The sequence below is a fragment of the Nicotiana tabacum genome, chromosome 10 (genome assembly GCF_000715075.1).
Source record: "Nicotiana tabacum cultivar K326 chromosome 10, ASM71507v2, whole genome shotgun sequence".
Classification (NCBI taxonomy): Eukaryota; Viridiplantae; Streptophyta; class Magnoliopsida; order Solanales; family Solanaceae; genus Nicotiana; species Nicotiana tabacum.
Window position 1 is genome coordinate 6043746 of NC_134089.1, and position 16556 is coordinate 6060301.

Sequence of the window (16556 nt, forward strand, 5' to 3'; positions counted from 1 at the left end):
AAGAAGGAGATCACTCTACTAGGGACATAATCAGTCATACCACGCCACTCGATCCGCGGTACACCTGGCATAACCAAAGTGACTGTCTTAGTATGACCGTCCAGAATAGCATGACACGAAGATAGCCAATCTATGCCCAAAATGACATCAAAATCCACCATGCTCAATAGATATAGATCCACTTGGGTCTCCAAACCCCCAATAGTCACCACACATAACCGGTACACACGGTCTACAATGACAGTATCGCCCACCAGGGTATATACATGAACAGGTAAAGCAAGAAACTCACGGGGCATGCCCAAATAACGAGCAAAATATGATGACACATAAGAAAAGGTGGAACCGGGATCAAATAATACAGAGGCATCTCTGTGGCAGACTGAAACAATACCTGTGATAACAGCATCTAAAGCAATAGTATCAGGTCTTCCTGGAGTGCATAGAAATGGAGCTGACCGTCCTCTGATCGATCTCCCCCTCTGGGGCAACCCCTGGCTGACTGACCTCCACCCCTAGCTGGCTGAGCAGGTGGTGGTGAAGAAACTGGCGCTGAAGCCGAAGACTGACCCCTCTGATGGGATGAACTAGCAACACGACGAGGACACTGCCTCCACATGTGGCCTATCTCTCCACACTCATAACAACTCCCAGGTGCTGTAGAAGGGGACTGAAGGGAACCTCTCGCACTGGAGTGACTAGCAGATGCGTTCGACATAGAAGAACCCTGAGCCGATAGGGCACGAGATGAACTCTGAGTTGGGAGGGCGCTGAGTGATGACTGGCCCTGCTGAGATCCATGATGACCATGACCTGAAGATGACCCACGATAACCTAGGCGGGATGACTGAGCAGGCCTGAATGAACGACCTCTACCATGCTGAAACTGGCCCCTCGAAGGAGCACCACTATAACTGCCCGATTCTCGAGGCCTCTTGGCCTCCCTCTCCTCTCGCTCCTGATGGCGAACAGTCTCAATCTCCCGGGCAATATCAACAACCTCCTCGAAGGTAACACCCATCACTCTCTCTCTCTGGTCATAAGAATACGGAGCTGATAAGTAAGACCATCAACAAACCTCCCGATCCTCTCTCGATCTGTCAGAACCATCCAGATGGCATGATGAGCCAACTCAGAAAACCTCGACTCATATTGTGACACAGTCATATCCCCCTGTCGCCACCAATCAAACTGTCTACATAGCTCCTCTCTGCGGGACTGTGGTACATACTTCTCTAGAAAGATAATGGAGAACTGCTGCCAAGTAAGTGGCGCTGCACTAATAGGCCTACGCCTCTCATACGCCTCCCACCAAGTGAAGGCAGCCCCCGAGAACTGAAAGGTGATAAATTCCATACCACTAGACTCAAGAATCCCTGCTGTACGAAGCATCCGCTGGCACTTATCCAAGAAACCCTGGGCATCCTCGCCCTCTGCTCCGCTAAAAGTCGGAGGCTGGAGTCTACCAAACTTCTCAAGTCGATGCTGCTCATCATCCGACATAACTGGTAGTACAAACTCCTGAGCTGATGCAACCAGTTGGGCTGGAGGTGCCCCCGGCGTCTGAAGTCCTTGCACTACCTGCTTAGGTGTGCGAGTAGCGGGAGTCTGATTGCCTCCCCCAGCCTATGAAGTAGTTGCTGCTGTAGTGGCTGAAACTGCCTGAGCCAGGCCAGTGCAAATTGATAAGATCTGTGCCAAGGCCTCCTGAAGACCCAGAATCACGATGGGCACAACTGGTGTCTGAACTGGTGCTGCTGGAGCATCCATAGCTGGAGCCTGATCCTGAGCTAGGGTGGCTGGTGGGTCTATAGGTGCTGCCCTTGCTGCTCTGCCTCTGCCACGACCACGACTGCATCCACGGCCTCTGGTGGCACTGGTGGTCGTCCACCCCGTACGATAGCTTGTGTCCTCACCATCTGTGAGAGAATAGAATAACGGAAGTTCAGTTCTCGGATCAACAAGTTCGCACGATAGGAATTTCAAGAATATGAAGTTTTTCCTAAAGGTTCTGCAGCCTCTCGAGGATAAATACAGACGTCTCTGTACCGATCCGCGAGACTCTACTAAACCGGCTCATGACTCGCGAGACCTATGTAACCTAGGCTCTGATACCAACTTGTCACGACCCCAAATACCGATCGTGATGGCGCCTATCACATTACTAGGCAAGCCGGACCAACTATCAAACCACAAACCATTTTCATTCTTAATAAATCATTTGCTAACAAAGTTAAATTACTAGTTATCATAATAAGTATGTAAATCAGCAAGTTAGATATGCGGAAGTCAACAAGACATAAAAACTACACATCCCACATTGATATGGTGTCACAAGTCTAGAGCCTCTAATACAAGTCTGAACAACCTACTACATAGATAGTCTAGGAATGCGGAAAAGTAATAAGATAGAAGGGAGAAATCAGGGTTGCGGATGCCATGCAGCTACCTCGAAATCCCCCGCAAATGCTGAACAACCGAAAAGCTCTCACTTGGCCTCTGGGGCACCTAGATATGCACGCAAGGTGCATGGAGTAATGTGAGTAATCCGACCCAGTGAGTAATAAAGATAAATAATGACTGAAGGTAAGAATACACGTATACACAAGGTATTCTATAATGAAGCAATTAAATAGGTAATTTGTAAGCAGTAAACCAATGAAAAACAAAATAAAGTACTTCTACAACAATTAAACAGGTAATTGACAGACAGTTATGCTAAAGTAACACATAGAAGTTCTCCCCTCGGGCACAGTATCAACAATTTCCGCCCCTCGGGCTCAATCTCACATCACAATGGGTATCCGCGCTCACTAGGGGTGTGCAGACTCCGGGAGAGGCCCCTTACGATCCAAGCGCAATATCAAGCTATCTCATGACATCAAATCTAGGCCCTCGGCCTCATATCAATCAAGCCACCTCGTGGCATATTTATGTATCTCAGGCCCTCAACCTTATATCAGTATCAATTTATCCTCACAACTCGGCCCTCGGCCTTACTTAGTCCAAAAATCATCACAAGTCTCTCGGGCAATAGTAAAACAGTATTTCTCAGCCCAAAACATCATTTAAAAATATCATTTAAGTCTCAAAACTGAGTAAAAATGACTGAGTTATAAAACAGTGGAAAATAACATGACTAAGTTCAAGTAATAAGTTAAAACAATAAGAAAATAGTAATAAAAATCCCCGAAGGGTTCAAATAGTTGGCACGAAGCCCAAATATGGCAATCAGCCCAAATCATGATGATAACATATAAGTTTCATTCAAATACGCGGTAAAATCATCAATCGGGACGGACCAAGTCACAATCCCCAATAGTGCACGACCCCACGCTCGTTATCAAGCGTGTGTCTCACCTTAATATAGCACTACGATGTGCAATCCGAGGTTTCAAACCCTCAGAGCATCATTTATAATCATTACTCACCTCGAACCGGCTAAATCTCTAACTCGCGACGCCTTTGCCCCTCGAATTGGCCTCCACGCTCGTCAAATCTATCCAAAATCAGAACGAATACGTCACAATATGCTAAGAAAACAAAGCCCAAGCGAAAACAATCAAATTACCACAAAATTCCAGGAATTGGTCAAACCCGACCCCCGGGACCACATCTCGAAATTTGACAAAATTCACAAAACTAGAATTCTTATACTCTCACGAGTCTAACTATACGAAAATTATCCAATTCCGATACCATTTGGTCCTTCAAATCATCATTTTACATTTTTGAAAGATTTCACAATTTTCTTCCCAAATTCTATCCCAAATCACGAATTAAATGATGAATTCAATGATAGATTCATGTACTCTATCCAAATATGAGTTAGAATCTCTTACCCCGATGAATTTCTTGAAAAATCTTCGAAAAATCGCCAAAATCCGAGCTCTCTAGGTCAAAATATCAAATAAAAACCCAAAACCTCATATTTATAGAGTACCCCACAGATTTTCACCTCCGTGGACCGCACAAATTCAGTGCGGTCTGCACAAAAATGACCGCGGCTGCACAACTTTCCTCTACAGTGATATACTTTAATATTTTGGCCATAACCTTCGCTACAGATGTCCAAATTACGATATCTTTACGTTTCTGGAAACTAGACACGAAGGGCTACAACTTTTGTTTTTGAATCATCTTACAATTCCTTGTAAATCAAAAGATATGACCTTTCGAAGTAGGACCAGTGAAATGTTTTCCCACCGCGGCCGCACAACATTTGTGCGGTTCGCACAACACCTACTGCGGCCGCACTTCATTTTGTGCGGTCCGCACAGCACATACCGCGGCCGCACTTCTTTTTGTGCGGACCGCGGGTGGGTTCCGAGGCCTGCAACCCGTCTGCACCTGCTAAAGCTATGATTTTCGGCCTAAAACATCCCGAAACCTACCCGGAACTCCCGAAACTTCAAACCAATTGTACCAACACATCCCATGACATCGTTCAAACTTGTTCAAAACTTCGGAACGCTCACAACAACATCAATCACCAATTTAACATAGGATTCAAACCTAAGAACTCCAAAAACTCTTAAATTATGCTTTCGATCAAAAAGTCTATCAAATCTCGTCCGAATGACCTAAAATTTTGCACACACATCCCAAATGACACAACGAAGCTACTGTCACTCTCGGAATTCCAGTTCGACCCCTATATCAAAATTTCGCCTATCAATCGGAACCGCCAAAATATCAACTTCCCCAATTTAAGCCTAAATCTTCTCTACAACTCCAAAACCCATTCCGATCACGCTCCTAAGTCACAAATCACCTCACGAAGCTAACTGAACCATCAGAACTCACTTCCGAGCCTTCTAACACATAAGTCAACATCCGGTTGACTTTTCCAACTTAAGCCTTCTTAAAAGAGACTAAGTGTCTCAAACTTCACCAAACTCATTCCGGACTTGATTCGACCAACCCAACACCACAAAAATACGGATAACAAAGCATAAAGAAGCTGAAATGGGGGAAACGGAGCAGTAACTCATGAGACGACTGGCCGGATCGTCACACTCCAAGGCCAGAAGACCGTTGCCAACGGTTAGAAAAAGGCCCCACTATATAAAAAAAATAAAAATAAAAAAATTAAGTAGCCGTTATACCGGTCTGGACCGGTTAACCGGTTCTACAATAAAAATCGTTGACCGGGTTTGACCGGATCGGTTAATCGGTAGCCCCAACGTAAACGGACCAACCCCTAACCCCATTAACCCAACCCCACCCGACCCCTTTGTACCGGTCCGGCCCAGTTCCGGTTTTAACCGGTCCGATTACGGTTAAACCCGCCCCGTTAGACACCCTTACTTTAAGCCTGTTATTTAATTTTTTTTATTTTAAAAAAAACCCTCCCAAATTAGGCCTGTTATTTAAAATATCTTCACAATTTACAGTGTATTTAAAGATTATCCAATTCACCCAAACTTCATGACTAAATATTTTGAATTTGAAAATTCAGGACTTAGTGTCCTGAATTTTTGAGCTGCTAATTTGAAATTCAGGACTAAGTGTCATAAATTTTTGAACTATTAATTTAAAATTTAGGACACAAAATTCAAACTTCTAGACATAATTTTGTGAACTTTAGGACACGATGTCTTAAAGTTTGAACTCTAGGACGTCGTGTCCTGATGTATTAGCGAAATTGGCTAATTTTTAAATATACTCTAAATTATAGATATATTTTAAACATAAAGTGGCTGCATGGTGTCATTTCCACTCTTAAATGTGATTATCTTCATGTTATCTTTCATATTACATGTAATTAATTTAAACCTATCTAAATTATCTTGATAGCCAAATCTCGCTAATTAGCAGATTTTGACATTTTGTAGATTAGACGAGTGTCCTCTTATGTGGGTTTCACTCTCATTTCATTGTGAGAAACAGTCTGTACTGCTCACCTAAAGTCTCGTGACTCTCGGGGGAAAGAATCTTATCTGCTTTCCACTTTCATTTCGCGGAAAATTTTATTACGTGTATCATATAACTGACACTAATTCTGTAAGGCATTTTTTTGCTTCATAATTTTATGAACTCAAATTTTTGTGGACTTAAAAGTATAAAATTGGGGTCCACAAATTTATGAGATAAAATAAAGCCTCACACAATTACTGTCAATTGTGCTGTGCTAGACACATAATAAAACTTCTCACATTTCGCTGTTTGTTTGTGTATTTGGCCACTGCCTTCCACTGTTCACTGCTAGGACTACACACAGGATCAGGAGTTTTTCGTGCTACTCTTCCTCTTGCTGACACGTGGATAGAAAAAACAGGGGTTAGTTAGTTACTCTAATTTGTCATATTAATAAGTAATTTTATGGTTGGCCGAGTAATTTAAAAAATACTTTTGAGCAGTAATTTGTCAAGTTTTTAAAAAGAAAATTAAGTGTATTTTTCTTAAAAGTATCTTTCAAAAAAGTACCAGACAAGGCTATAAGAACTTGTTTAGTATAAGGGATAAGAGATACTCCCTCCATCTCGTATTATTAGTCGTGGTTACTAACGATAATTATCTCAAATTATTTATCATTTTAGAAATTCAAGACAAAATTAATTATCTTTTTCTCTTTTTACCCTTAGTAATAATTATTCTTGAAAATTACAAACACCTCGATTATGGATAACTTTCTTCAAATTTCAATAGAGAAAGATCAAATATTAAGACATTAATAAGGATAAAGTAATTTCATCCTAATTAAGTTTTCTTAAGGGGCGTGTACAAGAGAATCATAAAAGATAATATGAGACGGATGGAGTAATTAATTCTGGGATTAAATTTGAGATTAATTTATCCTATATTTGGTTGAGATAAAATCGTGGTATAACTAATTTCGGGATTAATTATTCCGGAATTGTAGAGTTTTTTTATTCTTATGGGAATATTGAATAACTAAACCCAAAATAACTAATCCCGAAATAATTAATTATAGCATAACTTGTTCCCAACCAAACGATCCCTAACACTGCACATAGGATCAGGAGTTTTTCGTGATACTCTTCCTCTTGCTGACACGTGGATAGAAAAAACAGCGGTTAGTTATTCTAATTTTGTCATATTAAATAAGTTGCATTACTTTGGTCTTCTTCTTTTTCCTATTTGTATTTTAGTGCTAGCAGCAAGTTAGCATTTAGAAAGCTGAAATGTTGAGTTTTTGTCTCTTAGCCCGAGTCTCATGAGTCCTAACATTTTTTTTGGTTTCCTATCCGATGTTCGGTATTTATATTGGAACCCAATTATATTCGGATTCGTGTCGCATAGGGCCCCATTCGGGGGGAAGCGCTCGCTACCAAAGATTTTTTCATACCAAGAGCTCAAACTCAAAACTTCTGATTAAGAGAGGAATAGTCCAATTCACTGCACCACATCCTTTGGTGGTTCATGAGTCCAAGTTGATTATGTGATCTGAAACGGTTTATTCATGAACTATTGTAGTATTTAAGCCTTTTTGGCTCTCTCTTCTCCTTTCCCATAGAAAGATGCTCTTAAATTTATAAATTTTTGTTAAAAATATTTAATTATATTTTAATAATTTTACGAAAAGAACAATTTATGAGTTTTTTTACCAAACACATCAAGTATTTATTATTAATTTCAATATATCTATCCACACTTGTAGTTACTTGTATATAAATAAGTTTCACCACTTAGAAGTGTATTTTACATTTATCAATTATTTATAATCTGTTTGTTGAGAGAGCTCTAGCTATGGCGGTATACAGAGAAAAAAGAGAGAAAATAAAGGCGGAGAAGAAGAACTTTACTCCATTTCTCAATATTAGAAATGTACAATTTATGTATTTACAGAGTACTACTGCTATTTATAAAATTTCACTATTAACTACTTGTATTAATTCACTAGTTAGTCATAACTAACCACTAATTAACTCTACACTTTAAATATGTGGGACCCACATTCCTCAACACTCCCCCTCAAGCTGAGGGATGAAATATATTCTTCATTCCCAACTTGCTCAGTAAGTACTCATGATGTGGTTTGCACAATACCTTAGTTAGTAAATCTGCAATTTGTTCTGTTGTCCCAACATGTTGTGTTTGGATCAGTTCTTGCATCAGTTTCTCCCTTACAAAATGATGGTCAATGTCTATATGTTTAGTTCTCACGTGAAAGATAGCATGTGCAACAATTTGAATGGTTGCTTTGCTATCACAGTGCAACAACACATGTAATTTGATATCTATGCCTAGTTCTCCGAATAGCCCAACTAGCCATACAATCTTAGCAACTTTGGTTGCCATGCTTCGAAATTCTGCTTTAGCTAAGCTTCTAGACATTGTCCCTTATTTTTTTGATTTCCATGAAATGAGTGCACCACCAAACTTAACCACATATCCAGAAACTAATCTTTTAGACTCCACACATGTTCCCCAATCAAAATCACAATATGCTACAAGTTGATTGCAGCTACCTGTAGGCACAAAAAGCCCAAGTCCTGGTGTAGACTTAATGTACCTTACCACTCTCTTTTCAACTTCCATATGAGAGACTTTGGGTGCATGCATATATTGACAGGGCAGCTGCACTACAAAGGCTATGCCTGGCCTTATTATGGTTAGGTACAATAATTTACCTATCAATATTTGATAGATGCCTTTATCTTCAAGTAGTATATCTTCAGATGCATTTTTGCTTGCTTCCTGATCAAACTCAATAGAAGTGAGTTTATGATTGAATTCAAGGAGTGTACAGACTGGTTTTTCACCCGCTAGACCAAGTTCAGAAACCAGTTCCAAGGCATACTTCCTCTGACACATCAAAATACCCTTTTGTGATCTTGAGAATTCAATTCCTAGAAAATATTTCAAATCTTCCAAATCCTTCATCTTGAATCTTTCCTATAATTCTTTTCTAACTTGTCTGATAGAGTGTAGACTGTTACCTATAATCAACAAGTCAGCCACGTATACTAGTACTATCACCAGTTCTGTTCATGTCATTTTAGTAACAACAACAACAACAACCCGGGATAATCCCACTTATTGGGTCTGGGGAGGGTAGTGTGTACGCAGACCTTACCCCTAACCTGGGGTAGAGAGGCTGTTTCCAAATAGACCCCCGACATCCTTCCCTCCAAGAACTTCCCACCTTTCTCTTGGGGAGACTCGAACTCACAACCTCTTGGTTAGAAGTGGAGGTTGCTTACCATCAGAGCAACCCCTCTTGTCTTCATGTCCTTTTAGTAAAAAGGGAGTAATCATAATGGCTTTGTACAAACTTCATATCTAGGAGTGCTTCAGTCAGTTTGAGATTCCATTGTCTGGATGCTTGCTTCAGCCCATACAATGACTTGTGTAATTTGCACATTTTCTTACACTCCCTTTAGCTTGAAAAACTATCAGGAATGTTCATGTAAACTTTCTCCACGAAGTCACCCTGCAAGAATGCATTATGCACATCAATTTGGAATACATATCAACTGGAAGCAGCAACTAAGGCAACTACAACTCTCACAGTAACCATTTTGGCTAGTGGTGAGAATATTTCTATGTAGTCTATGCCTTCCTGTTGGCTGTAGCCTTTGGCTACTAATCTAGCCTTGTATCTCTCCACCTCACCATTGAATTTATACTTGACTTTGAAAACTTATTTACACCCAATAAGAACTTTGTCTGGTGGTAGGTCTACTATAGACTAAGTGTTATTTTCTTCCAAAGCTGAGATCTCAGCTTGCATAGCTTCCACCCACTTAGGATCAACACTAGCTTCACTGAAGGAATTAGGTTCAGCAATGGCAGAATAAGATGCTAAAGAGGCTTGATAATCAAAAGAAAGTTGATTATAAGCTACATATTGTGAGATTGGATATGAGCAAGTTGCCTTCTGAGGTTGAACCACATAATTAGTGAGCCACACAAGAGGTTTAGAAGGTCTTGAGGATCTTCTGAGTACTGTAGGAGGAGTTGAATAATCAATGAGAATCTCTGCAGGCACAGATGCTGAGGGATCATCACTAACAAGTGTAAGAGGATATGATTGAATGATATGAGTGATGTAGTTAGAAGACAATTGTTGAGCATCCTTATAGGTGGGAGAGAAGTCTGTGAACTCAAGAACAGGGAACAAATAAGGAACACCAAACTTCATATTCTTAAAAGGAAAGATATCTTCTTTGAACACAACATCTCTGCTCATAAAGAGACTTTTGGAGTGAAGATCATATAACACATAACCCTTTTGAGAGTAGGAATACCCCATGAAAACTGATGGGACTACTCTAGGACTAAACTTGTCTACTTTCTGTACTTTAGTGGAATAACATAAGCTCCCAAATACTCTAAGATGTTGGTAGAAGGAACTTTCTGATACAATGCCTCAAAATGTGTCTTTCCTTGAAGAAGAGCAGTAGGTAGCCTGTTCATTAGGTATACTGCAGTATACACATATTCTCCCCATAAATGCAAAGGTATATAGGCCTAGAATCTCAGTGCTCTAGCCATATCTAGAATTGACATGTGCCTTCTCTCAATAGCTCCATTCTGTTGAGGAGTGTACACAGAGGAACTTTGATGAAGAATTCCAATATTTTGCAATAAGGTGGTCACTTGGTCATTCATAAATTCAGTGCCAGTATCTGTTATAAGACATTTAATAGAGGCCCTGAACTGATTTGTGACCATTGCCAGGAAATTTTTCAATGCTACAATAGTATTAGCTTTAGCAGTTAGAAAAAAGATCCAAATGTACTTTTGAGTGATCATTAACTAAAGTCAAGAAATATCTTTTGTTGTCATGGGTAGGGATCCTATAAGGACCCCAAACATCTGCATGCACAAGATCAAAGACAGAAGTAGAACATGAAGAGCTATGATGAAAAGGAAGTCTGGGTTGTTTTACAATGGGACATACAGTACTGTGATCACCAGTAAGATGCACATCACTTAAGCTATGTATTTTATGTACTATCTTTGGAGGATCATGCCCTAATCTCTTATGCCACAGATCAAACTTATTAAAAGATTGTGTACTGCTTTCACTAGCCTTACTGACACACTTATTTGTACTACTAATAGTGGTATTTACAGTTGGTAGTAAATATTACTTAGAAAATTGCCTGTATTCAGCCTTGAGTATGTAGAGGCTAAGTTCTTCTTTACCAATCCTCAGGACCTTACCACTGAAGAGTTCCTAAAAGACATAGAAATCAGGGAAGAATGCTACAATACACTTTAGTACTTTTGTGATTTTAGAGACTGAGAGTAGATTATACTTAAATTCTGGTATGCAATATGTTCTGAACCTTTTTATCTCTGAAAAAAGAATAGATCCTAGTATGTGTAATAATAACCTTCTCACCAGTAGGAAGGTATACTTTATTTTTATCTGTTTATGATAATTCTTTATAGGAACCCAATAGATTTAAACTATGCACCATGTAGTTTGAAGCTCCTGTATTTATTATCCACTTATGGTTTACCAAAAAGGACAAAGATATGTAGTTGCTGAATTAGCTACAAGTTCAACATCCTTGCCTTTGTTCAACATCTGCAATATCTGCTGGTATTGTTCTGGAGTAAAGAATTGAGTTGGAAAACTGAGAGTAGAGCTTCCCAAGGCATTATTTTGAGCTTCTGAAGGTTGACTCCCATAATTTCTTCCATTGTTGAACTGAGCAGTGAAGTTTCCTCCTCCCTTCTTGGCTTTGAAGTCAGTTGGATATCCATGCAGTTTGAAGCAATTCTCCCCGATATGTCCTTTGCACCTGCAATACTCACAATAAACTGGTGACTTGTTGAATGAGTTTTTTGCTTTGTAACCTCAAGTGTATCCAGTGTTTGTAGGGCCTCCATTGTTGTTGTAGTGTCTATTACTCATCATAGCTGCAGCTTCATTGACATCATTAGAACCATGCACACTCTTTCCATTGATCCTTTGGCTTTCATCATTAATGCTCATAGCATAATCTTGATTCAAATTAGGTAGAGGCATAGTCATCAACACTTGTTTCTTAGCATTCTCATATGAGTCATTAAGCCTAGTGAGAAACTGATAGAGTTTTTTGAAGTTGATAATACTCAACATGTTTCTTAGATTCAGGACAACCACAAGAGGATAAGTTGAGATTCAGGATAACATAAACTGAGAAACTAATAGAGTTTTTATACTCATCCCACAGTTCTCCTAGTTGAGAAAAGTAAACAAATACAGAGGATACTCCTTGTGTTAATGTAGCTATTTCTTTATGCAGATAGGCTACCCTAGAAGCATTAACTTTGTCAAATATCTCCCTAAGATCTTCCCAAACAGTATAGGCATCTGATGCATAGATTAAAACACTAAGCAAATTAGGAGATGCATTATTCATAATCCATGCAAGCACTATCGCATTACATCTATCCCAAAGTTCATGAATACTAGCATCATAGTTGCTCTTTTTGCAGGTGCCTAGAACAAATCCTAACTTGTTTTTGCCATGCAATACGATTTTCAATGACCTACTTCAAATCGAGTAATTTTCAGATCCTTGCAATTGAATAGAAATAAGAACCGAACTTTGTGTATCAGATGGGTAAATGTACAAGGGATTATGGTGATCCACTTGATGTACTAATTGAGCTGCATTCATCGTTGCAAGCTGAAGATCAGTGACATCTTCATGAACCGACATTGTTATGAATTGAGGAACTTCGAGAATTTTTGAATCGAAGAACAAAGATGAATCTATAAGCACATGCACAGATCAATTTCTTCAAATATCGATTCAGTCTAGCAAACCACACACAAATTTCAAACCCTAGCCTTGAGTAGATGAAACTAGGACGAAGATCGAACCAGCCAGTAAAGCAAGAGATTGAGATTGAGATTGAAGAGTGCCGTCATAGCTGAGCTAACATCACTCAATTAACCGAATTCTAATACCATGTTAAGAGAGTTCTAGCTATGGCGGTATACAGAGAAATAAGAGAGAAGATAGAGGTGGAGAAGAAGAACTTTACTCCATTTTTCAATATTAGAAATGTACAATTTACGTATTTACAGAAACTGCTACTTATAAGATTTCACTACTAACTACTTGTATTAATCCACTAATTGGTTATAACTAACTTTACACTTTAAATATGTAGGACCCACATTCCTCAACATTGTTAATCCAAACAAGCTCTACAGATGTGGGTTAGGAGACCATATGCATTATAATCCTCACATAACTAATTTTAAATAATTAATTTATATATTACAATCTAAAAGCTTGACGCAGTGATAGCTCAAAAAACAAGCAAGTGACTTGTCCGTGCATTGGCTGGCCCATGAACTTTCCAGAAATAAATACCTTTATTTTTTTTAAATTACTTTATTAGTAATGTATCGTATCAAATCATATGATACTAGAATATCGCTCAACTATCAAGTTTATGGTGCGATAAATAAAACTCTTCTATTTTTTACTAAATTTTTTGGAAATGAGAGACAACTAATACTGCAGTGCATCATTGACCAGGTTAATGTAACTCCAAAATAATCAAGACTATGATAAATCTTTGTCTCCACGCCTACATGATTGAATGGCACTTGCATTAATATTCTTTTATTTTTTATGACATGAATTATTTGATACATAAAAATTTAATATTTTATAAAGAAAGAGAAAAGAAAAAAAATTATGTGAAACTCTGACCACTATTCATTTAAGAAAATTGTAGTTACTTTATATATTTTTGATTTACATATTAAACGCTTTTTTTTTTCCTGGTCGAATGTCACCCTTAATTTGTTAAGTTATGTGGTTAAATCAAACACTTTTATATATTATAAAATGAAACCGAACGAAATAGAGACATTTTACCTTCTAGCATTCATTTATTAAATATAGAAGCAGCATTGAATATATGATGACTAAAGAGTTCGATAATTAGTGACCGCTTAGAGCTTATTCCAATGTGGGGCAAGTGGATACTTAATGATTACTTGGCTAGCCAAGTGGCTAGTTATTCAATATCTATCATCATAATTATGGCGGCAAACTCAATAACTTTGGTTCAAAACTTATATTTATCTTAAGAATTTTATCGAAGGTGCATGAAGTCTTAATTTAGAACTAAAAAACTTAAAAGAATTACTCTCTTCGTTAACTTTTATTTGTCTAATATTCTTAAAATAGATTTTCACTTTTACTTGTTACTTTTAGCATATCAAGAGAAAACAATTTTTTTTTCTTGTTATACCCACAGTATTAATTACTCATTTCAAATCATTTTCTCAAATCTATTAAAAATATGCATCAATTAATATGGGTATCATGATAAATTATGCATTTTATTTATTATTTGTTAATGTACGTGCCAAGTCAATAATTGACAAGTAAAAGTGGACGGCGGAAGTAGAATTCTAAACCAAATAACTTTAAATCCTAGTTCGACCTCTAATCACAACTTACCAAGCAAGTTTTTCATCCTTTTTTTAAATCCATATTGAGATCCTATTACATTGTTATTTATCATTTAGAACTCAAAATCTCTAATTTAGGACGACGAAGTACTATCAGTCCACCACAACCGTTATTGTAAAAAAGGGAAACTTGCATAAACTTCATACTGCCACAAGGCAAAAACCTTTGTTTTAGTAGCTTTTCTAAAGCCCCAATAACACTTTTTTTTCCCCTTTAATTTTTTGTTTTATGGAAGATCCCTTTAGTCACACAGCCACAAGGGAAGCTTTCTGGCTTTGCTCTATATATTTTTTTCTTATATATTTGTACGTATTAGAAAAGGATAACACTCTGCTGCTTTAACTGTGAAGTTTCTCACGTGACTATTAACTTTGTAAGATTATTTAAAGTAAAAGAAAGTACACTTTATGTTAATATATTTCTTGAAATTTGTGCCTAGCCCAGTGTTAAATTAAGTTTAGAAGTTTAAACTATTATTAAGTTATGTTAATTGTTGGGCTAAAATGGTCTAATGACACTCTTAACATGATGTAATATTATCCGCTTTTGGCCAAGCTCGCACGGTTTTCCCCAAAAGGTCTCACACCATTAAGAGATTCGTACACTTTATATGTAGACTCCCATTCTTTTCAGCTACCAATGTGAGACTTTGTTCGCACACCCAATCTCCCCCACGAACTAAGTTCCACATGGGCCCAGTATCACAATTCACGGGTCAATTTTCGAGATACACTGTGTGTCACACACATTGTTAGAGTATTGTGACAACTGAAGCCTACAACTTGCTTCTTCTTGTATGCGCACCGCCCCGCACCATCACTTTGCCATCTCCATATTCGTCTCGCCGAACCTGGGCGCTGATACCAATTGTTGGGCTAAAACGACCAAATGACACTCTTATCATTGTGAGATATTGTCCGCTTTGAGCCAATTCCGTACGATTTTTCCCAAAAAACTTCACACCATTAGGAGATCTATACACCTTGTTTGTAAATTCCCAATTTTTTTAGCTACCAATGACGAGCTTTGTTTGCACATCCAATATTAATATTAGTTTTCTTTTCCACACGTATTATTTCTTATTGTTAAGTTACTAAACCTAAGTATGAAACGTTAATGGAATACGTGTTTGTTGTCACAAAGTTTTGTGGACGCTAAAGGCAATTAACGGAGTAATATAAAGTAAAACGGAAAAGACAAAGGATAATTTAGACAAACAATTTTGTAGTTTACGTTATTAAATATTTCGAAAGAGTAGACAAAAAAATTAAATAGCAGATAATATGAGTTGCATGGGGGTTGCAACTATATGGTACTAGGGTCCATCTTAATTTGGTACTAATTTCGACATGAAATATAAATTTATGAGTAACAATTATAATAAATAGTGGACATAAGCTTATAACTTTAAAAATATAATTGAATTTAATACTAAGAACCTTAAAGATAAACTCATACAACTTAAATTCTGAATTCGCATAAGAATGAAGTTTGTCCCCTGCTTTAGAAGCATATACATGTCACAATAATAATTGAAACATTTTTAAATCTCAAGAATAGTTTGAGTATTATTGTTAGTTAGACTTTTTAACTTTTTATTAAGTATAAAAAAGAATAATATTTTAATTGACAGCTTTGCACCTGAGCCTCATTAAACTCCGCTAAAATTAAGGGGTAGATGAAGAAAATAGAAGAGATGAAGTTGAAATACATTGTCAACGTAGCTACCGATCCAACTAAAATACAGAATACAACTCTAACAATCGATACTAGAGTTCGAAACAACAAAAATGATTCCTGATTTTAATTGTACGAGCAGTAGTCGCATATGAAAGAAGCGACCTGCTGGAAATTAAAAAATTGCACGAGCTTTCTCTTTTGGAAAATTAATTAGAGAACTTGAGCAACAACTCTATTTTTATTCTTAGTCAAACTTATAATTCTAAGTATAAACTAGTTATCATAGATTTTATCTTTTACAAAACAAATTTTAGAAACTGAGCCTGTAAAACTACCAAAGTTATTACTTTTTTTGTAAAAAATAATATAATTAATTTTTAAAATGGGTTTCGTATTTACTATTTTGATAAGTTATGTTGAATCATACTATGTAACAAAATTCTAGGAGGAAAATACTGATAATTC

The 16556-nt window shown here is 37.6% G+C and overlaps 1 protein-coding gene across 1 annotated transcript; it reads right to left on the reverse strand.

The window, feature by feature from the left end:
* Window positions 1–9658: 9658 nt before the first annotated feature.
* LOC142164958 (uncharacterized) lies at window positions 9659–12632 on the reverse strand. The gene is made up of 9 exons (XM_075223625.1): window positions 12544–12632; window positions 12171–12459; window positions 11836–12010; window positions 11560–11726; window positions 11079–11152; window positions 10780–10877; window positions 10484–10664; window positions 10271–10378; window positions 9659–10151 (listed from the first exon to the last, which is right to left on the reverse strand). Exons 1-9 carry the CDS (start codon window positions 12630–12632, stop codon window positions 9659–9661), a joined length of 1674 nt encoding a protein of 557 aa, XP_075079726.1.
* Window positions 12633–16556: the final 3924 nt, after the last annotated feature.